This window comes from Typopeltis vanoorti, chromosome 18, assembly GCF_054136105.1.
Source record: "Typopeltis vanoorti isolate ZY-2024b chromosome 18, IOZ_Tvanoo_1.0, whole genome shotgun sequence".
In the NCBI taxonomy this organism is placed as follows: Eukaryota; Metazoa; Arthropoda; class Arachnida; order Uropygi; family Thelyphonidae; genus Typopeltis; species Typopeltis vanoorti.
Window position 1 is genome coordinate 105,404,227 of NC_143566.1, and position 24,413 is coordinate 105,428,639.

The following is a 24,413-nucleotide window of genomic DNA, read 5'->3' on the forward strand; positions in this document are numbered from 1 at the left end:
CTGCTGCCCAATGCTCCCTGAATACAGTAAAAACAATCAGGCATGAACTAGAGACTTGCAATGGTGACTACGAGGATGTAGCAAGAAGAAAGATCCCTAGCAGACGATCTGATTGCGTTCGTACAGCAGAATTCCTCGCAAATCTGCAGGAACAGGTGTTGAAGAACCCTGGCATTGGAATTCGGGCTTTGTTCGTGGAGTTGCTAACTGTAGTCAAGCCCTGGATAACAAGGGTAGCCAATGGTAGGCCGTATGTATGGCAGCAGGATTCGGCCCCTTGCCACACCTCTGGGAAAAGTCAAAAATGGTTGTCTGAAAATTTCTACGACTTCACCAGTCCAAATGTTTGGCCTCCAAACTCCCCAGACCTTAACCCCATGGATTATTTTGTATGGGGCGCAGTTGAAAAAGACACCAATCGCACTTCCAGTAATACAAAAGCCCAGTTAATGGATAAAATTAAAACAGTTTTTGCGGCCCTTCCCAGGGAGACTGTAGCATCAGCTTGTTCGAGGTTCCGAAGCAGAATTGAAGCTGTGATCGATGCTAATGGTGTTATTTTGAGTAAATCTTGTTGATAGTATTGTAATTAACTCTGCCTGTAATGTTTTTTTGTCAATTCATTAAATTTAATAGATACAAAGAAGATTTTCTTTTTCCTTACGAAACTGTCAAATTTATCCCGAACACCCTGTATATATATATATATATATATATTTTATTTATTTATTTATTATTTTTTTATTGTGAATATAACAATCTTATATACAGGATTAACCGGTTTTTGGTTCTCTGCAGTCAGGCAGAGAGGTTACATGCTCATACTCTTGTTGAGGTATACTACATCGAAGTCACTTATAATGCTAATTACATTTTTTTTTTTTTTTTTAGATTAAAGCCATTAAGAGTTATTTTAACATGATACTGTATAAGAACATAAATGTGGAAGAACATAGGAGTTACTACAGCACAATATTATCTATTTGCATGAGAGTGCCAGGCTGATTAATTTTTGCACTGTTAAGCATAACAATCCATCTTCCCCCTTTCTTTTTTTTTGGGGGGGGGGATGATGTCACTTCTATGCTGGAAAGTGGATTATGATGCAGTCACCCTGCTCAGCCAGGAGTTGATTCCATGGATTCCAGTCTTGGTGGAAAAGATCTAAGGTGTTGTTTTGCCTATGGTGGTGATGCTCGTGTAGGATCCAACCTCACTTTTTGTTGGAAGGCTGCAATGAGTTGGTCAGTTGCCTCTCTCTGTGAAGTTGCTGTGCTGTCTGGTCTTGTATGTCTGAGGTAGAAGCTGTATATTACCACTTTAGCAGTGATGAAGAGGTAGTTGCAGAATGAATGGTTATTTGACTCCGCATGGACTAGATTGAAATACTCCTCTTCTGTATGAAGACTACCACAGGTGAGAGCTGCCATTTCCCGAGACATTCTGATTAATTTAGTGTTGACTGGGCATTCCAAGTAGATATGCCGAACTGTTCCTAATTGGTAGCAGAACAGGCAATTATCTGAGACGTTTGAGTTAAATTTTCGTAATATAGTTGGAGTGGGTAGTACGTTGTGCCACATTCTCCACTGAATATCTTCGTCAGGTGTGATGGCTCTTGTGCGATATGGTAGGTCCCATTGAAATAGTGTTTGATCAGATGATGCAGGATTTTCCAGTAAAGTGCTTTGGTTCGACTGTTGTGTTAGAGAGCTGTAGATTTTGTTGGTGTTGCTGGGTGTAAGTTTCTCCCATGAGTTATTGGTTTTTATCAGAAAGATAGGCGCTGGATCTTCTGAGTTGGGAGGACTAAGTCCCACTTCTGTTATGCTGTTAGGCACAGCGGCTTGAAAAGCGGCCTTTACAGTGTGTATCTGCTCAGACTGATTCCCATATTCCAGGTTTTCGAGCGATTTTGGAAAGCGCCAGGTGAGGCTTGGAGAAAGAATGTCACCCAAGATCCTCACGCTTCGCCAGCTCCATGGAGGAAAGAAAATCTCTTTCTGAGTGATCGGGCTTCTTATCATCAAATATATATATATATATATATATATATAGATAGATAGATGTAGATATATATATATATATATCAGCTATTGATATATAGTGTATTAATAGGAAAGGGAATTCAGATTTTTTTTCATAAATTCATGATTTTTAAAATATAAATATTGTAACATATTTTTGGGTCAAACATACTGTTATGAGATCGAAGTTACTGTTAACAACATTTACAATACTATTTTAAAATAAATATTACTTATTACTTTTAAAATAAAAAAAAAATTGGAGGAATAATAGCAACAGATTGTGTAATACAAATATAATTCTTCATAAAGTTTGGATTTTGTTTATAATTTTTGTGTTTATGTACATCTTAACCACAAACATTTTTTTAATTTTAATTTTTTTTTTTTTAAGGCTGAAGTGATTCTAGAGGCCTCAGATGATTACCGATTTGTTCAAGTAGAACCATTTGGAAAAGTATCATCTTATTCTCCTCGTACAACCTCTGGAGAACATCAGCATTTGATATATGTAAGTAATGAATGAGTATATGAACAAACAAACAAAACAAAAATTCTTTGATTTTTCAATTTAGAAATATTTTTTCTTTGCGTGCATATCATGTATGTGTGTGTGTAAAGAGAGGGAGAGAGGAAAGATTTTTTTGAACATTCCTAATAAATTTTTAAAATGACTAGCTATCTGAAAAGCTGAGCATGTTAAAACATAGTCTGATGAGCATGTGTGTGACAGTGATCCAATGATGAGCTTTGGCTCTGTAGAGGTGAGGAATGATAATAATAATTTGTAGCTTACAGACAGGTAATATTTTATATTATACTTTACATAGCTAACAATTTTTTTTTTTTTTTGAATCTATTTTTCATCAGTATTTCAGTGAAAATCAGTAAAAGTTTAGTAATTAAATTTCTCATCCCTGGAAGTTACGAAAGGAAACTGTGAGCAAGAGGGTGAGGAGTGGTTTCTTTGCATGGAGGGTGGTTGAACTATGGAATGCATTGCCTGATGGAATGGTGAGAGCGAGAATGGTCAATGAGTTTAAGGAGTGGTATGATAGACTTTGTGTTTCTTAAGGGGGGGGGACCTCCCCTCGATGAATCTTGACAGACTTTATGTTCTTAGGAAGGACCTCCCATGATGAGTCTTTTGACTCATGGAGGCCTGAATAATAATAATAATAATAATTCGGGCTATCTATTCCTTCAACTATAGGACAAAGTGTTGTATTTTCGGTATCTTGGTATTCTTGAAGAATGAACGTAGTGCAGAAATAGTTTTTTGACCGTATCTATCTTTGGGACATGTGGTAATTGAATTAAGTAGTTTCTCTGTTTTCTTTTTTATTCTGTTGGTTGGATTGTAGTTAACGAGTTGGTATGTGTTGTTAATGTCCGATCCGAGACTAGCAGGTTCATTTTTCTACATAAGTGGTTTGGTTTAAAATAATGGTGGCACTTCCTTTATAGGCTCTAGTTATTATGATGTTCAGATTTGACTTTTAATGATTCGGATTTAATGATTTCACTGCTATTAATTCGTGTTTTGTTAAGTTGCTTGTTATTGTTTTGTCATGATCTAAAATGTTGGTGGTTTCTAAATGCATATTTTGTCTGCTATGTTATTTGGGATGAATCTTAAGCCTTTTTCTATGCTACAAATAAATTAAAGTTTGTTTATCGACCTGGGTGCTATGGCAACATTTAGACCTTTATTTAGTACCAAGAGTTTGTCTTTGTTTAAAGCATTATTGGATAGATTAACTACATTACTGTTACCTGTAGGTGATTGGTGGCTCCTGTTGTTTCTTGCTTCTGGTTGGTTGTTATCGTTCACTTTGGAGAGATTTAAATATGGCTGCTAGTTTTGTCGATCTTTTAGTCTTTGAAATTTGGAAATTAGGTTTTCTTTCTTTGTTTGAAGGATATGGTTTGCTGTGTTGTCAGTAATCTTTTCCAGGATCATCCAGTGTTTAAGTAGCTTGAAAGTTCCGATTTTTCCTTTTGTAGCTGGTTTTGAGTAACGGCTAAGTTCTTTCTGGTAGCTTGGATCTGTTCTCTGAGTAGCGTTTTCTCCATGCAGTGGTATATTCGTTGTGCCTTTGTTGAGGTAAATTTTCTCTTTAGTTTGATGCAATTTGGAATGATGTTGCTGTCCCTACACAGTTTTAAAAAAGCCAGTCGATTGATCAAACCAGAAACATTAATCTTCAGTTTACCGTATTGATTGCATCACTTGTAGGTCGAATCTCCATGAATTATCATAATCCTTTCTTTTAGCGTTACACGGTGATTGGCATTCATTTTAGAAATTATGGACTTTACAACCGTGTTATAAATAGCTCTTTTAATAGATAGCTCTTTTTTTTTTCCAGTAGAGGTCATGCCAGTAGAATAACTTGTGATCATCAATTCATTGTTTCTTCCTCTTCTTCTACTTCTCTCTTTTTTTTTTTTTCATTCTAATTGTATCATTTTTATAGCCAAATTAGGTAAACTAAAATTAATTTTCAATTCATTTTTGATAATGAATGAATGATGTTATAATATATAAGAATGCAGTTATAAAACACCCTTCTTTTATGATTTTAAATGATAATTTTCTTACTTGTCTTATATTAATGGTGCTGCAAAATACATACTTATATGTTTAAAATTGTAAGGACAATGCAGCAGATAATGGGAATGATGCCGATGGCACTGATTTGTAGAAGTAAGGATGTTATGATTTCCTTGTATAAGGCTGTAATCAGGCCACATATGGATTACTGTGCACAGATTTGGTCACCTGGTTTTCTAAAAAAATGAAGATGTATTGGAAAAGGCTCAAAGATGATTGACTAAGGTTTCTGGAATGTCGAGTATAAACACAGATTGACAAAATATAGTTTGCAGAAATTGATGGATAGAAGGAGGAGACGGGATATGATTGAGACATATAAGCTGTTAAGAGGTTATTACGAGATTAATGTTGGAGAGGTTTTGCATAGAATGGGTGAAGATAGAAAGAGAACAAGAGGTCATGTCTAGAAGCTGTATAAGGAGAGTGTGAGCAAGGGGGTGAGGCGCAGCTTTTTTACATGGAGAGTGGTGAGTGATTGAAATGCATTGCCCAAGAGTGTGGTGAGCACAGAGAAAGTGAACATATTTAAGGTGTGGTATGATAACAGTGGAAATACCACAATGAGTCTTTGACTCCATGGAGGTTTTTTATAATAATAATAATAATAATAAAATGCAGAATGCCATCGAGACAGTATTTAAATCATTAATAAGAAAGTTACTCTTCATCCTACTTATTTAGTCCTGTTTTATTCAGGAATATAGCATATTGCAGTATTTTGTTGCAAAAAATCATAAAGGTTATATCAGATTTTTAAGAAAGGCATGATCAAGACTAGCAGATAATCCAGTTTGTAATTGTCAGAGGATCTTTTAGGAAAAAATGGAACTCTTTTACGAAATCACATATAGATTTAGTTTAATCTTAAGCAGGAATGACTGTTTGGCATAATCTCCATGCCTTCATGTTAGTTACGAGGCACATCCAGAAAGTAAGGTCCATTTAGAATTTGCCACCAAATAAGATATGGAAGAGGGGTTGCACATGTGGTAACATAGAGGGATTTGTTAGCTAGCTGTTGAACTTTTACTTTCATTACATTATTATTTGTTGTTTTCAACAAATAATTTATAATGAGTGCTGTGATAAAAAAAAAAATCCCACCAGTTGCAAGCTTCATTGGTGTGATATGGATTTTGTTGGCAGAAAATAATCATATTTCAGAAATTCACTGATGACTGTGCAAGATTTATGGGCCTGACATAATGAGTAACAATAAAGTTAGGCAATGGTGTAATTTGTTTAAAGAAGGGTGCTATAGTGTTCACGATCAGGAACACATTAGCTGGCCAACTGTTGTGACAGACGATTTGGTGGAAAGAGTGAACATGAAAATTAATTGTTTTATGTGGTTACTTTTTTTTTATGTGGTTACCACTCACAAAAAGTTATTACTAAACCTATAGTACACTTTTGTACTGTGGGTGGGCAAGAATTTGTTTTTTTCATTTTTGTTAATTTTATATATATTTTTTAAATTTATTTTTACATTGTCCAGAAACCCTGCTCTAGAGACCAAACATGGAACTTTTTCAGCCATTTCAGGCCTCCAATAAGTAGGAAGGTGGTCTCACATTGGAAGGTGAAATTCATCTTCCACCTGAAGTTGTGGTTCCTCGCTGAAGAAAATCAATGAGGGAGATCTCTTTTTTCTGTTCCAGAAGACAATGGTCATCATTTTTTTGACTAACGGTGACTGTTTGAATTTTTTTTCTTTATTATTATTATTATTATTTCGTGACACCTACAAGGAGTCTGAAAACTCATCGAGGGAGGACACCTACACTACAATTCTCCATCTCTACCACTGCATCAAATCTCTGCTATCATCATCAACAGCAACACCATCTATTGCCCACCACCACCACCACCAGTATTATTTGTCTGTAAATTGCATGTGTTCTGAAGGGCTGATTTGTCTATATGCAGGATAAAAAATCCTGCTACCTCTGTATGAGATTGGCTAACTCACCTTTAATTGAAAAAAATCCATATAAAGATTCTTCCCATTTACTATGAGAATTGAGCCTAGGCCTTATCTAATCGAAGGGTGCAACGTACCATCGTTCTTCCAGTTGCACTATGGTGGCCCTTTTGGGGATGATGTTTGTGTATGGAATCTGTTTCATTATCAGTAATGATATGAGAAAAAAGTTTATCTCCTTCATTTTCATAACACTCCAAACAGTTTTGAGCTGATTTCACTCATTGCTGTTTATGGATATCTGTCAACATATTTGGGACACATCTGGCACATAATTTCTTATATCCCAGCCTTTCTGTTGCAATTTCATAAATGACTGAGCATGAAACGTCTGGGAATTCAGAAAGAAAGTTTCATAATTGTGAAATAATTCTCACCAAGAGAATTGTTATTTTCCTGTGGTCACTCTTTCCACGAACTCGTCTTTCACCACATTGCTCTTGTAATCATGAACATTGTTGCACCCTTCTTTAAACAAATGACACCATTGTTTAACTTTACTGTCACTTATTAATTAAGCCTGTAAACCTTACGCAGTCATCGGTGAATTTCTGCAGCACTATTTTTTTCTGCGAACAAAATCCATATCACATCACAAACCTCAGAACTGGTGCAATTTTTTATCACAGCACTCATTAGAAATTATTCATGGACGACAACAAATGATAATGGAATGAAAGTAAAATTGTCAACAGCTAGCTAATGAGTCATTCTATGTTACCACACATGTGCAATCTCTCTCCTATACCTTAATTGGTTGTAAATTCTGAATGGATCTTATTTTCTGAACATGCCTTGTACATTTCAGATATGATTAGTAAAGATATAAATCTTCTTCACTTTTATGTATAATATTACAGATTGGTTTTTATCAATGAACATAATATATGCATATATTTTTATTTATTTTTATACACACACAAATACGCATTGATTATTGAATTAATCTCATTTACAGATCAAGCCTGTTAGCTACATGATTGTCTATGTTCCAGTTGTAGCAACAAGAATTGGCGAAATTCAAATAACTGTAACTGGTCGTACACAAGTAGCTGAAGATGTTGTTACTACTACAATTAATATATTGGTAAGATATATGATTAAGAATGAATAATATAATGCACAAAAGCTCAGGAAATACAGAGATTTCGATCTGAAAATAACCGACTCATCCTCAGTTAGAATAAAGCAAATTCAAAAATTAGAAATTATTGTATATCTTTATCAGAAGGTTGGGCAATTCCAATTTTTTCAATAAACAATTTTTATTTTATTTTTTAACATATTACATCATTAACTATGCAATATCTCTAGTGTGCAGTCCACATGAAGGTGAAAAGATACACAACAGTGGAATATATACAGCCACTGTTGTATATTCCACTTTTTTGAATTTGGCTTATCTCTCTGGGAATGGTCTATTATTTTAGGCTGAAATATCTGCATGTATCTGCTTTTAAGATCGTTATTATCATTAAACATATTATTGTGTTTTTGTTTATTGTAGTATTCATTTCAAATGTCACAAGGTTCTTTACAAACTCATAAAATCAACATCTATTGTTTTTTGCTATTTGTGAAGATGGTTATCAAACAGTATTTGAAAGGTGTTTATGTATATAGTCTATACATATTTATATACATAAATCTACAAAGACAGAATATTTAGAAAGTAACATGTTAAAATTTTACTACTATAATAAGCCAAAAGGCTATTTTACCGGCAACATAATAATATAATGTGAACTTTTAGATCTAAATAAAATTTTAACATTAAGTTAAAGGGAGATGGTAAATCCCGTTTTATTTTATAGCCGGGTACAAAACTCGGATCGAAATCCATCGAATCCATAGAGTTTCATGCTGAAAAAACTATCGGCGAGCCCAAGTGTAATGATCACTTGGGTAGTACAACACCACGGAAACTCCAAGCAAAGGTGGAGCAAGCCCCATCACTATTTGTGGCAGAGGTCGAGCCCAATTCGAATCCAGTTCGAGGCACAATTTGAGCCCAAGTGTAAGTGATCACTTACGCTTGAGCTCGCTGATAGTTTTTACGGCATGAAACTCTATGGATTCGATGGATTTCGATCCGAGTTTCGTACCCGACTATAAAATAAAACGGGATTTACCATCTCCCTTTAACTTAATGTTAAAATTTTATTTAGATCTAAAAGTTCACATTATATTATTATGATGCATGCTCCTCCTCCTCCTGGGAGTAAAAAGACTCAATGAGGAATAGTCCCTTTAGTCACTTATACTTAAATATCTGTCATATCTCTTGAAAATGATATGACAGATATTTAAAATTCACTCACAACATCTAACAGTAGTTCGTTCCACACACACGCACATGCACATACATAGCATGCCATGAGACCTGGAATCTCATATGTTCCCTAACTATACTATTAGTCTACCTCCTTCAACCATAAGCTGCAAAATTTCACTAAAGTCTATACAATAAGATCCTGTTGAGTATTTCCCAATTCCATTTTTTTTTAATAATCCCACACATGTGAGGTGGGATTATACTGTACCACAAATAGTACAGTAGTGTAGGCTGTGGATGAGGATTGGGAGAGAAGGAACCTATTGATATTTTTATTGAAAGGCTGGATATTGTGGTTGTTGGAGAATGGTTCATCAGGAAGGTTGTTCCAGAGAACAATGATGCAAGTGCATTTGCAGTTCAGTGTAAAGGAATATTGGGTAACTACTCCTGCTGTTCTAACAGGTGCAGTAGAAAGCAGAGGAAATGTTTGCTAATTTGTTAGAACAGTGTCCATGAAAGTACCTGTAGAAGAATGCAGAAAAGACTGTAGGCCAGTTATCATCCTGGTTATCTACTTCTGGACCTGTTTGGCTCCCTTCTCATCTCCTTGGAACCCAGGTATTCAGGTACTCAGTTCTTTTAAACTTTTAAACCCCAACACATAGAAGAAAGCATATATTCAGTCTATTCAGAAAAAAAGGAAACTATAGTCTGCTGTCAAACTAACAACTTGCTCCTCTTGCATGTCATCTTCTCAAAAATAATGGAGAACATCATCAACAGTTAACTTCTTTGCTACCTGAAGATCCAAAGTTAATCAGTGAACGTTAGTATGGATTTTATCACTCTAGATCCATAGTACATTTAGCCCACATTATTCTTCCTCTTCTGCCCCCCTCCTCCCCACATGCCATGAAAAGGTTTGAAGAAACCTGTGAGAAACCTTGAAAAAGGTTTAGAGAAACCTTGTAGTAGCTGCACAAGGATTAATAATGTCAAGGTGTGCAAGTAGATTAGTAGCTTCTATTATGATGTCTTTAATGCATTCTGTGAAGTGTATCATGTTCTTTACAAACAAGGTTGATTTGCCCTTGAAGGAGCTTAGCAGGTTTGCTAGATATTTGGATAGCAATGAAGTTGGAGAGAAGACTTGCATCAACAATGTCTCAAGGAGGAAAATATTTCTGTATGAAGAGCATAAGACTGCTATCAATATCAGAAAGCTGTAAGTTCATGTGACTTAACTATGGTAAGGCAACTTCCATATAATGAAAAGTTCTTAAAGCATGCTTAGTGGTGAACTTCCAGGGTAACCTTGAAAACTGAGGAAAACCACCATTATCCCTACTTCTTAGAAGAAGAAGAAGAAGAAGAAGAAGAAGGATAATGGTGTTTTAACCTATTACAAAAGGTTAACCTATTACAAAAATATTTTTGTTGTTTGATCTTTAGTTTTTCAAATTTCTTCACCTTTGAGAGCAAAGAAGCACTATGAGATGGATATCACTGCATAGGCATCTGTATGAAGTGACCATATATTAGGAATGTTTTTGCTGGCATTATTCCCCAAAAGAAACAGATGGGATAGAATAACTGTTATTGACTATGACTTTCACTTGTGTGTCACATCATCGAGAGAAATATGTGAATAAACTAAAAGGCAGGTTATAACAGGTAATAAAATATTCAACATGACATGTGATTACCAGTAATTCACAGCAACAGACCACAAACCAATAAAACAACATAATAATAAATGCATGCTTTCCATCATTATTCCTTTTTTTTTAAAATATTTCATTATGTACATTATCTATTATAACTTGTCTTTAAGTTTATTTATGTGTATCTCTCAATGATGTGAAATACAAGAATTTTTATGAAAGTAATAGAGTAGTCAATAAAAATTATTCTATATCATCTGTTTCTTTCATGTGTAATAATAATACTGACAAAAACATTTCTAATATAGTCTCTTCACAGAATATTCTATACAATGATATCCAATCTCACAGTGAGTCTTTGCTCTCAAAGGTGAATAAATTTGAAAAACTAAGAATTAACAAACAAAAAAAATTTAGTAAGAGGTTAACAGTTCTTCTAAGTTGCAGGGATAATGGTGTTATTCCTTGATTTTTAAGGTTACACTAGAAGTTTACCACCAAGAGTGGTAAACTTCTTTAAGTCACATGAGGTTACAGCTTTCTAATATCAATAGCCAGTATTATGCTCTTCATACAGAATTATTTTGTGGAGATTAGTCATTAGATGGCGAATGTTGCATGTTGGTTGTCGTGTAGGCTGAACAAAAAGTAAATTTTGTATTAATGTGTGGTGATAAGATCTGGTTCATAGATTGAGTGTTATTGTGAGATATTTGAGTGTGGAATATGGTGTCTGGTTAAATTTCTAAAGCAATATTACATTAAATTAGTTCATACATACCGTGAATGCAGTATGTATGTATGTATGCATGGGAAGGTGTTACAGATGTTTATGTGGAGAGTCTAAATAAGAGAAAGGAGCAAGTATAGGTATGTAGGAAATGTAATATCCTAATGGACCACAAGGCTTGTTTAAATATGAGTAGGGAACATGGCATCATAACTGAAACAATTGTTGAGGAAGATTGTGCGAATATTCAGAAAGTGGATGGAAGTGATAACAAGAAAAATAGTTCAATTGATGTCAAAGTGTGCGATAACGATGTTGAAAAACAGAATGCGTTACTTGCTATCTTATCATTAATGCTGTGAACCCAGCATTAATGTGGGTTGATTAAAGTGGGGTGATGTTACAGACAAATTTGTGTGACTGAGGATAAGACAGCAAGAATGCATGATAGCAAAAAAAAAAAAAAAAAGCATGCAAAATTTGAAAGCAGAATTGATAAAGATGAGGTAAGAGATAAAACAAACAAAGAGAATTGTACACATGTATGGAAGATTAGAAGACGGTAATGAATGATGATATGGAAAAAGGTAACAAAAGACTCACAAGTGGCATTGTATTGGGGATTAGATTATTAGAAGTGTAGTAAACAAGAAGATGCAAACATCTAATAAGTGGTATCAGTGGAACTTTTTATATATCCAAGATTAAGCTGTTATGTTTGTGTACGAATGCTAAAAGAAGTATCAGAAACAAGGAAAATGAAATGGTTGCATTGATTGAGTTTGTTCACCAAAAAATTGTTGGAATAAGTGAGACGTGTAAGCAAACAAAGTTTGTGCCTGAAGTATTTTCAGGACTGGGGTAACTCATGGCAAAGGTGGTATAAGTTCTCAGCACTTGCCATAGTATCCCATAAGGCAAAGCACACATCCTTGCAGACATATCCAGTCTGGGTAGTGACCTTTCCCTTAATGAATAGCATCATACATGTCTGCAAGGATATGTGCTTTGCATTATGTGATACTAAGGCAAGTGATGAGAACTTATACCACCTTTGCCACGAGTTGCTCCAGTCCTGAAAATATTTCAGGCGCAAACTTTGTTTGCTTATACTTGGATAAACGATTAAACCAAATATATAATTGGTAGCATAGCCAAATGAAAAATCTTCCATCAACTCATCTGTAATTCAGAGAATTTTAATAATAAGGTGTGACACCTTTTGGCAACTGGCATATGGAAATATGACTTCTCTATTACTTCCACCTTAGCATCACCACCGAAGGGTCTGGAATCCTCTGAAGAGGACCCCTAAGGGTCGAAACTGGTTGGAAGCTTGGGTGATGGATGACAATGTTATAGCTAATGAAGTTCTAACTGAGGCTCGGCTGTTGCTGTTACCCCAGGTAGAGGGGTAATGGATGGCAATGCTGTAGCCCATGAAGTTAACTGAGGCACAGCTGTTGCTGTTACCCCTCAGATGAAATATGAGCGGTTCTGCTCGGTGGTGGGGTGAGCCTGCTGGGTAGAGCCAAATGCTGAGAGTTCTTCTCAGTGACAGGGTGAGCCTATTACTGAGAGGAACAATGCTGAGTTTGATCCTTCTGGTTGCTCATTGTTGTGTGATCCAGGGGATCTCACAAGTTTTTGGAGAGGTAACCCTGCACTTAATACAGAGAAACCAGTCCGGGTAGTGACCTTTTCCTTAATGCACAGCATTATAGCATTATACATGTTTGCAGGGACGTGTTCATACAAGGTAGAGATGCATGAGGTGTTAAATCTCTCTCCAGTTGTTGAGAGTGACCATGAAGTGATTTCCTGGGTGGTTGTCTGCTATGTGAGTATAGAGTATGTGTGGAACTATAAGGCTGGTGATCATGAGAAGTTGTAGCTCCAGCTGTAGCATGGAATGAGGAATTGGATAGAAAGGACATCAATACTTTTTTGGGCACTATTTAAGAACAGTCTAATAGAAACAATGTCTAAATGTATTCCAGGGGTCAGAAGGAATTTCACATTCATTTCACAACTTACCTTAAAATAAGGTAGTTGTGAAATGAATGAATGAAGATTTTAAGCATGCAATATAAAGAAAAAAGACATTATGGAAGCAACATAAAGTGAATGTTAATAATCAATTTCATGAGGAATACAAAAATATCATTGCATATTTTGAAGGAATGTGCCAGGGAGTTGATCTGCATTGGCATATTTGTTTAATTAGGAGTCTAACATTAGGTCAAGTTCCAAAGGAATGGAAGTAAGGGAAGATTGTACCAATTCATAAGGAAGGTGATTGAACTCAAGCATTAAATTATAGACCAATCTGTGTATCAGGTGTTGTGGTTCAAGTGTTGGAGAGGTTACTGAGAACCAGGAATCCAAAATTGGACTATCGTGCACAGATCACCTCTGATCACCTGTTTTATAAATGAATGAAGAAGTATTGGAAAGAGTGCAGAGGTGATTGACCAAGATATTTTGTGGTCTCTGGAATGTTGAGTATGAAGAAAGGTTGAGAAGATACAATGTGCTGAGTCTAGCGAATAGGAGGTAGAAAGGTAAGGCAGACTGCAGACAAGACAATACAAAAGAACAAACAGGTAGATTATTATGTCTGTACATGAATGCTAGGAGTATCAGAAACAAAGGGATAGAGTTTGTTGCCTTAGTCAATATGTTGCAACCTCAGATTGTAGGTATTAGTGAGATCTGGCTATCAGAATCAGACCTACTAACTGGTATCGAATGTCAAGGGTACAGTATTTTTAGGAAGGATAGAGAGAACAGGAGAGGAGGGGGTGTGCTGCTAATGATATCGGATGACTTGAATCCAGTTAGAGTTGAGACCTATGATTGTAGTACTACTACTAATTTCAAGTGGCACTGAGTTTGAAGCCATCTGGTGTGAGGTGGAATCTAACAAGATCAATTACATAGTGGGGTGATGTTACAGACCTGGTTGATTGGTTACTAGTGATGAAGAAATACATCACCAAATAGAAAAGATGAGCACGAAAAGAGCAATCATAATGGGAGATTTTAGTTATCCAAATATTGATTGGGTAGCAGTAGAATCTCATGAGAAGAATGAAAATGCATTTATTGAACTGTTGTGGGACAACTTCCTCAAGCAGCATATGACAGAAGGAACTCAAGAGCAAAGAATGTTAGATTTGATCATAGTGTCAGAGGGCGTTTTAGTTCTGCTTCTGGTTGGTGACAGTGATCATGTGGTACTCACTTGAGAAGTGACTAAGTTTATGTATGTTCCATTCAGAAAAGGTTACATGCTGAAAAGTAGGAAATTATGACCAACTGACGAGTATACTGAGTTCAGTGGAATGGAATCGATTGCCAGATGGAAAGAATATCGACAGTGCATGGGAAGCATTTAAACAATACTTAAATGATGTGATATCAGAATATGTCCCGAGAGTTCAAAGAATAAATAGAGTAGGAGTCAAATGGATGTGTAATCTTATTAAGCAAGAGATTCGTAAGAAAAGGATGATGTGGAAGGAATACTGTTTGCATAAGGATGACGTCCGTTATGAACATTATAAGCAGCAGATTAGAATAGTCACAGCTGTTGTATGAAAATTAACTGACTCTGTGTGCTAAAGACAATCCATAAGAATTCTATCGATATGCTGCAAGTAAAAGAAAGAATGAATATGAAATAATAATGCTTATAAATCCAGATGACATAAGGATTACAGATGTAGAAGAGGTTGTTAAGTCAACGAGTGCCCATTTTTGGTAAAAGCTATCAACCTGGTGAACGCAATTAACAAAAATGGGCACTCGTTGACTTAACAACCTCTTCTACATCTGTAACCCTTATGTCATCTAAATTTATAAGCATTATTCTTTCATATTCATTCTTTCTTTTACTTGCAGCATATCGATAGAATTCTTATGGATTGTCTTTAGCATGCAGAGTCAGTTAATTTTCATACTCAGAACTTTGCTTTCCATACAACAGTTGTGACTATTCTAACCTGCTGCTTATAACGTTCATAACGGACGTCATCCTTATGCAAACAGTATTTCTTCCACATCGTTCTTTGACCTCAATCGACTGTTTGAGATCACTGTTACCTCTTCACTTGATGAAGAAATACACGTGTGTGAGGCCAAGATTTTAGAGCTGTTGCAGAAATTGAATAAGAATTCAGCAATAGGGACTGATGGAATATCAGCACATGTGCTAAAAGAGTGTTCAGCTGAACTGGCCATTATTTTGACCAGGCTGTTTAATATGAATCTTGGAACAGGGGAGATTCTGCAGGAATGGAAGGAATGTATAGTAATTCCATTGCACAAGGGTAGTGCAAAGATAGATGTATCCAACTATCAACCAATTAGTATCTCAGGAGTGATGGTGAAGATTTTGGAAAAATTGGTTAAGACTTGCATTCAGAAATGGGTTGACAGTGAATCTCTATTTTGCAATGAACAACATGGGTTTACTAAGGGAAGGTCATGTTTTAGCAACTTGCTCACATTCTATAACAATTTTACCATTGAACTAGACAAGGGAAATGGATACACCATGATAATTTTGGATTTTGCTAAGGCTTTTGACAGAATACAACATGGCAGACTGTTGCATAAATTGGAGAAAATGGGTTTGGATTATACAATATTAGCATGGATAAGAGGATGGCTGGCTGACAGATATTAAAAAGTGGTATACGGAGGATCTGAGTCTGCAAGGTTTAAGGCAACAAGTGGTGTACCACAAGGATCAGTGCTTGGTCCACTGTTATTCAATCTGTACATTAACGATGTTGGGAAGGATTTGACAAATAACATACAGCTATTTGCTGATGATGCAAAGATAGGTAGGGTAATCACGAATGCTGCTGATATGCAGTACTTGCAGAATGATTTGAATAGGCTGGAATTGTGGGCATGAGAAAATGGGGTGTCAGTTCAATACGAGTAAATGTAAAGTCATTCACTTCGGAATGATTAGATATCCAATGTTGTATTATATTGGTGGGATTAGGCTAGAAGAAACTGATGAGGCTAGGGATCTTGAAGTGTTAATAGATAGGAATTTGAAGTTTATGGGCCATGTGACAAAGATTCCAAATACAATTCAAAAGATAATTGCAATGCTGAAATGAACATTCACATGTAAAGATAAGGATGTTATTTTGCCTCTTTACAAGGCCTTGATAAGATCCCATTTGGAGTATTGTGCACAGGTCTGGTCTCCTAGTTTCTGTTGTGATTCTGATATATTGGAGAGAGTACAAAGGAGAGTGTTAAAAATGACATCAGGATTGTGGAATACTGATTATGAAGACAGATTGAGAATTTGTAGACTGCAGACACTAGCAAACAGGAGAAAGGGGAGTGATACGATTGAGACTTACAAATGTCTGTAAGGGTCATAAAGGATTTCAATTGATAGAATTTTTCAATTTATGGAGGGTGGGGAAAGAACAAGAGGACAATCTTGGAAGCCAAGAATGAAGGCTGCCAAGAAGGGTGTGAGGGCTAGATTTTTCTGTCAGAGGCTGGTGCATGATTGGAATGGATTGCCTTTGGATGCTGTGAGTGCAAGCAGTGTGAATGAATTCAAAAATAAGTATGTTGCTGGTGTGTGTATTATGTGATCTCTCTCAATGAGTCTCTGACTCCCTGGAGGTCTCTCTTAATAATAATAGTAATAATAATAATAATAATAATAATAATAATAATAATAATAATATGATTGAGATGTATGAGTTGATAAAAGTTTGTTACAGCATTAACGATGAAGAGATTTTTCATAAAATGGTCAGATATGGAGGAAGAACACCACCCCAATCACTATTGCTTGATACTGCTTTTACTGACTGCATGTTATCTTCAGCTCTGTTGATGCTGAGTTTGAGTTTCAGTAAAATTGAAATTCCATGTCAACCTGATAACAGGAAACTGGATTAAGAATAAAATTTTTATTCTTAATCCAGTTTCCTGTTATCAGGTTGACATGGAAGAGATTTTTCAAAAAATGGGATGGGGGAAGTAGAACAAAATGCCATCCCTTGAAACTATATAAGGAGGGTATAAGCAGAGAAGTGAGAAGCAGGTTCTTTGCATTGAGAATGACTGGTGAGTGGCATTGCCTGAGTGTGTTGTGAATGTAGACACATTGTATCAATTTAAGGCATGATTGAATGAGCATTGTAGACCTGAGCAATGGAATGTAGCTCCCATTATTGGTTCTCTGACTCCATGGAGGTCAGGCTGTGATAAAACAAGTGTTTTTAATTGGTGTATAGTGTGGCTTTTTATCACAAACTGTACCACATTTTTTTAGTTTGGATTTTTTTTAGTTGTTGTTGAAATTTTTGTTGTTTATATTGTGTTTTCTACTTGTTTGCTGTACTACTTCAGCTTCTAAAGATGGTGTCCATAAAGAAACGTATGCCAGCAGCATGGAATGCTTCTGCATGAAAGTCTGGCTTTGCCTTGGATTTTTCGCAGTGGATGCATTGCAAAACTGCTGTATCTATGCACCAAAAAATGTGAAAGATCTGTGCACTGTTTGGGTAAATGAGAAGAAGGAAAGTGTCTGGATAGATTATGAGGGTGGTTTGAAAAGTTCTCAGCCTAACAATGAAGAAACGAAATTATAATTTCAAAATTATTTTTATTTTTCAACATAATCTCCCTTAAGACTAATAGATTTATTCCAGCGATGCTCCAGCACCATTATCCAGTCCCTGTAGTGGTTCTCAGTAAGATCTGCAAGATATCCCTCTACAGCTACAATCACCTCTTGATTCAAAGAAAAATGCTGACCAGCGAGGAAGAGTTTCAGTTTTGGGAAGAGATAGAAGTCAGAGTGAGCCAAATCTGGGAAATGTGGATGTTCCAACAATTCATAGTTCTGATCCCTTAATTTTCCCATTGTCAAAACACCTTTGTGGGCAGGTGCATTGTCTTGATGAAAGATGATTTTTTTTTATTCTGCAAAATGGATCTTTTCTCATGAATTTTTTTGTCTAGTCTGGTTAAAACATCGGAATAATATTTCACGGTTATTGTTTTACCTTTTCAAGTTAATTAATAAACAAAATGCCTTTAGCATCCCAAAACACTGATGCCATGACCTTTCCTGCTGATGGAACCGACTCTGTCTTCTTTGGCACTGAACAAAAGGCTTCTGTCTACCGTTTTGCTGCTGTTTGGATTCTAGTGTGTAATGGTGAATCCAAGTCTCATCCATAGTAATAAATTGACACACAAAATCAGTTTTATTCTTGTTAAAATGCTCCAAACACCGTTCAGAGATTTTCATGCAAGAGCGTTTTTGATTTGCTGTAAGCAAGTGCAGCACCCATTTTGCGCAAAGCTTTTTCATTTGCAATTCTTCATGCAAAATATATCCTACACATTATTTTAAAATGCCTATAGTCTCAGTCACACACTTTGACTCGCTGGTCATCCAATACCATATCGTGCACTTGATCAATGATTTCTAGTGTTGTTACACTTTTTGGATCTCCTTCACGTGTATCATCTTCAAGGCTGGTACGGCCATGTTTAAACTCGGCAGCCATTTCTTAATTTTTGAAAACAAAGAAGAAGAAGAATGCCCATATTTATGAACTTTGAATGAATTTCTTTTGCAATTAAACCTTCTTTTACAAAGAATTTTATAACTGCACGATACTCAATTTTATCCATTTCAAGGATACAGACAACACTTTTGCTTCAGACAGCTGTATAAAATAAGGTACTTGATAGAATGACTTGCAATTTCACATGGATGCTTATGACAGATGTACCAACTAAGAAAAAAAAACTTGCCTATATTGTTGCCATCTATGGTGGAGGCTGAGAACTTTACCGACCACCCTCGTAGAGCGATTACAAATGGGGGCAAAAGTCTGGACCATAGTAGAAGAGCTTTGGCAGGAGTTAGTGAAAATGAAAAGTAAAATGAAACATCTGAAGGAGGATATTAAAGAGCTGAAGGAGAGATTGGCTGATGATAAGGAGAAGGAGGAAGTTAATGTTATAAAGAAAGAAATCTTGGATAATCAAAGAATAGTCGTATATCAGCTTTTGGATAATCAAAGAATAGTCATATATCAGCTTATGGAGACTCAATCATTAGAAGTGTGATTACTAATAAAGTGCATAAAACATGCTTTCCTGGTGGAACAATAAAGCAAATAACTGATACATTGCAGAAAAGGAAATAATGAGTGTCAAAATTAGAGAAATTAGTTGATGGTGTATGTACAGATTTTGAATGTGTGTGGTGCGAAGTTGATATAAACAGATTAGTATATCTGATAGGATGTTGTTATATGCCAGGGAATGCAGAGAATACTGATTGTGAAATGTTTAGGAAAATTAGTTGGGCATGTAAAAAAGAAGGCGATCCTGATGGGAGACTTTAGTTATAGGGATATAGACTGGAATGAGGAGTGTGTTATGGGAACAAGGAGAGCTAGTTGGTGGAATTTCTGAGTGATATCTTAAACATTATGTCATTGAAGCAACTAGAGGCTTTAATGTTTTGTGTTTGGTGATACCTTTACAAGATATAGTTATTAATGGGGTGTTTACACTGCCCTCGGTTGGTGAGAGTGATCATGAGGTACTTGTTTGGGAAGTGATGTCACTGCCAAAAACGGATACATGTGGAAGCATAAAGCAGGTGATTATAGGAAGCTCTGTATTCAGTTAGCATCAGTATGTCAGGTAGATGAGCTGAGCAGAAAAGATGTTGACAATGCATTTAAACTCAGAAGGCATTATCTGACCAAAGCAATTTATGACTGCATACCGAAGGTTAAGCGAGTAAAAAGAGTGGGAGTGAAATGCACGAACAGCGAAATCAAGCAAGCTGGAAAAGAAAATGTTATTGAGGAGATACAAGAGAGTAGAGTGGTGATCAGATCCATGAAGAGTTATAAGGTGCAGGCTAGAAAGGTGATAAGCATGATAAAGAAAGAAAAGGTGCTGTATGATAGAAGATCAGCTGGTCAGGCCAAGGTTAACTCAAGTGAATTTTTCCACTACATGGCAAGCAAGAGGAAGAATAATTATGGCAGTCTAGCATTGGTGGATAGTCATGACAGCAGACTAACAACTGCAAAGGATATAGTGGAATTACTGAATGACCACTTTATCAGCATATATCATACTGGTATAAATTATCCGGTACAATATATAGAAAAGAGGCAAGTATTAGGTGAAATGGAAGTAAAAGAAACAGAGGTGGATCAGATGTTCGTTGGGTTAGATGTGAATAAGGTTGTGAGGATGGATGACATATCACCATGTATTCTTAAGGAATGTGCACCACAGTTGGTTATGCCCTTGACCTTGTTATTTAATGAAATTCTTGTAGTGGGTAGGGTTCCTAAGGAGCGGAAAGAAGGCAAAACAGTACCAGTCCACAAACATGGTTCTAAGACAGAAGTCTCCAACTATAGGTCAGTCTGTATAACAGCAGTTGTGGTCAAGGTGTTGGAGAGATTGGTAAGGAATAGAATACAGAATTGGGTTGATGGACATGGCATTCTTTTTGATGGTCAGCATGGATTTATAAAGGGTAGGTCTTGTTTTTGCAATTTACTTGCATTTTATGATAAAGTAAATAGTGTGTTAGATAAGAGAGAATCATATAGAGTGATATTCTTGGACTTTGCAAAAGCATTTGATAGATTACTACATGACAAGTTGATGTACAAGCTGTAGAGGATGGGAATAGATAGTATATTGGTTTGATGGATGAACAATACCAGCAGGTTGTGTATGATGGAACAGTGTCTCAAAAAAGAAGGGTAACCACTGAAGCCCCAGGGTTCTGTTTTTGGGCCCCTGCTGTTTACCTTGTTTGTAAATGATATATCATGTGGCCTGACTAGGGATCTTCAGTTATTTGTTGATGATGCAAAGTTGGGAAGAATTACAAGTCTCACTGCTGAATCCCTTCAGGAAGATTTGAGTAGACGTTTTACTTGGACAAAAGAATGGGGTTGTAGTTTTAATATCAATAAGTGCAAGGTGTTGCATTTTGGAGTACAGAAATATAAGGCTGGCACTATATTGATAGTGTAATACTGCAGGAAGTGGATGAGATTAGAGATTTGGGAGTGATGGTTGACAGTAGACTGAATGTTAGAGGGTATATTGCTAGTGTTGCGAAGGTTGCACATTATAGTGCTGCTACGATAAGAAGCACTCTAACATTCAGCACTCATTCCTTAATGATAAGGAAGTGGTTGTGCCACTGTAAGACACTGGTCAGACCACACTTGAACTATTGTGTTTGGATTTGGTCATTTGGTTTTTAATGTGATGTGGAGACATTGGAGAGGTTTCAGAGATGAGTGACTAAGACAATATCAGGAGGTTGGATGCTGGCTATGGAGAGAGGTTGAAGAGATGTGGATTGCAGAGTTTGGTGGATGGGAGGAAGAGAGGTGATGCAGTAGAGATATTTAAGTAGTGAGAGGATTTTATCACATTAATCTAGAGGGGATTATAAAAAGAGCAGAAGGTGAGACGGGGAGAACCAGCACTCATTCCTGGAAGTTATGTAAAAGTGTGGTGAAGAAGGGCATGAGGAGTAAATTTTTTACATAGAGAATTGTCAATGAATGGAATGCATTACCAGAATGTGTTGTTAATGCAAGGAGTTTTAAGGACTTTTAGATTCTATATGATAAATATATGGTCAGTTGAATGAACCTCTCACAATGAGTCTGTCAACTCCATGGAGAGTGTAATAATAATAATAATATATTATCTTATAATTACTGCTTAGGAGGACTTCACCTGTTTTAATCTTTTGTCTTGGTAGCATCAACTATATCAACATGTTTCTTCTCTAATTCTTTTTGCTCATGTTCCTCTTTTACATTGATAGTGCTTATAACTAACTGTGCATGTTATCTTCAGTTCTGTTGATGTTGAGTTTGACTTTCAGTAACTGAATTTTTATTCTTCACCCAGTTTCCCAATGGAAAACAGTATGGGGTCATATTTAATTAAGCAACATCCCAGCCAGCTTGATATTTCATTGTGTTGTTCTTTTTTAATAAGTTAATACAGAGTACAGTTTGTTTGGCTGAGTCCCAAATTGCCATCCTATCCTCATTTCTTCGGTGCCCAGGTTTATATCTACCAATGGTTACTTCCATATTCATGATGCAATGACACTGAAGTTTTTGGAACAAAACTACATAGAATTTATTTTCATTTCATAACTGAAATGAAAATAAATGATTCACTAACTAAATTAATTATATATTTATCATTATTATTACTGAATCTTCCATGGAGTCGGCAGGCTCATTGTGGGAGGTTCATTCAATTGACAACATATTTATCATACTGAATAATAAAATCCTTAACACTCCTTGCATTAACAACACATTCTGGTAATGCATTCCATTCACTGAAAATTCCCCATGTAAAAAATCTACTCTTCACACCCCTCTTTCACCACACTTTTTTACATAACTTCCAAGAATGACCTCTGGTTCTTCCCCTCTCACCATCTACTCTTTTTATAATCTCCTTTGGAATAATCTGATAAACACCTCTCACTAACTTAAATGTTTCTATCATATCACCTCTTTTCCTCCTATCCACCAAACTCTGCAATTCACATTTCTTCAATCCCTCTCTCCATAGCCAGCACTCCAAAATCCTGACATTGTCTTAGTCACTCATCTCTGGACCCTCCCCAATGTCTCCACATCGCATTGAAAACCAGGTGACTAGATTTTAGCACAATAGTTCAAGTGTGGTCTGACCATGCTTTTTACAGTGGATGGTACACCTGCTTCCTTATCCCTACACATTAGAGTACTTCTTATCATAGTGGCACTATGATGTGCAGTCTTTGCAACACTTGCAATATGCCCTCTAAACTTCGGTCTACTGTCAACCATCACTCCATTTACATTCAGCATTTTGAGAGTTCAAGCTAGCATTATCAATGACACTATAAAGAGATACTCAATTCGAACACTGGGAATAAAATTACCAAATTACTAAAACAAGGACAATATGTGGAAGAAAGACAGGCTAATACACAAGTACCAATTTAAATCACAGACATTGTTCCTGGAAGCTGCTCAAGTTCTACAGAATCCAAGGAACAGCACTAGAACTGATAGAGTAATATCTTACAGAAATCTTGGTATGCCATCTATACCTCCCTTTTGCAATAATCACAGATCACCATAAAGAGCACCAATTTCACTCTCTATGCATGTGTCCATTCTTGTTCTGAAGGCTATTTCATTCTCAGTCTTCATTGATGAGTATGTATTTAAAGTGCCTTTGATAATGCTAGCTTGAGCTGGTGATATGTTGATGCATAAATAATTAATTTAGTTAGCAAGTTATTTATTTTCATTGCAGTTTCACCCAGTTTTTTCCCTCTCCCAGAAACATCAGCATGAATCTAACCAATTGAGTACATTATTAGAAAATGAGAATTAGATGTTATGTTAGAAGCATTGGAGGTCTCCCTCCACACTTAACCTTGACTTTTAATTGGCCTACATACATTGTCATTCCAGTACGTAAATTTAGTTTTTGTTTTCTTTGAAATAATGTGAAAGAAGCCTACTCAGAACAACAGAAGACAATAACCAAATGGAAATAATCTGTTTCCTTGTATCATAGTCTTCAATTATATGTATTCTATGAGAAATTGTTCCTTATATATTTATTTATTCTTTGTTTATTTCTTGAAGAGCCGCTGTAGCTCACCCAAATAACAACAATGCTCTTTGGTTGGAAAGAATAAATTCAAGTCCTGTCTAGGAATCAAAGATTTTAAAGTTCTTTTTGACTAAAAGTGAGTTAGCTGGTTATACAGCTAACTGGTTATACAGAGATAGCAAAGTTTCCCCTCCTGGAAACTTGAGTTTTTCATCATGCAAACAGGCAAACCAGCCAGAAAATATATTCACTATGTAGATTAGAATTAACTGTTCTGTCAGAGAATTTACATTTCTGTGAAGTCGTTACTTGGCCATTGAGTTAAACACATAAGATTATTATTATTATTATTATTATTATTATTATTATTATTTCGGGCGACTCCAGGAGTCCTTAGAC

At 36.0% G+C, this 24,413-nt stretch overlaps 1 protein-coding gene across 3 annotated transcripts in view; it reads left to right on the forward strand.

Moving 5' to 3' along the window:
* Positions 1-24,413, forward strand: part of LOC150097025 (CD109 antigen-like) — a 623,307-nt gene that overhangs the window by 405,388 nt on the left and 193,506 nt on the right. For all 3 annotated transcript variants that reach the window (XR_016549783.1, XM_090407831.1, XM_090407832.1), the window contains 2 exons: positions 2,422-2,538; positions 7,590-7,718. Coding sequence is in view for 2 of the 3 variants with exons in the window: in XM_090407831.1 (XP_090263957.1) it covers positions 2,422-2,538; positions 7,590-7,718 (246 nt within the window). In the remaining variant the exon portion in view is untranslated. The remainder of the gene's footprint in view (positions 1-2,421; positions 2,539-7,589; positions 7,719-24,413) is intronic.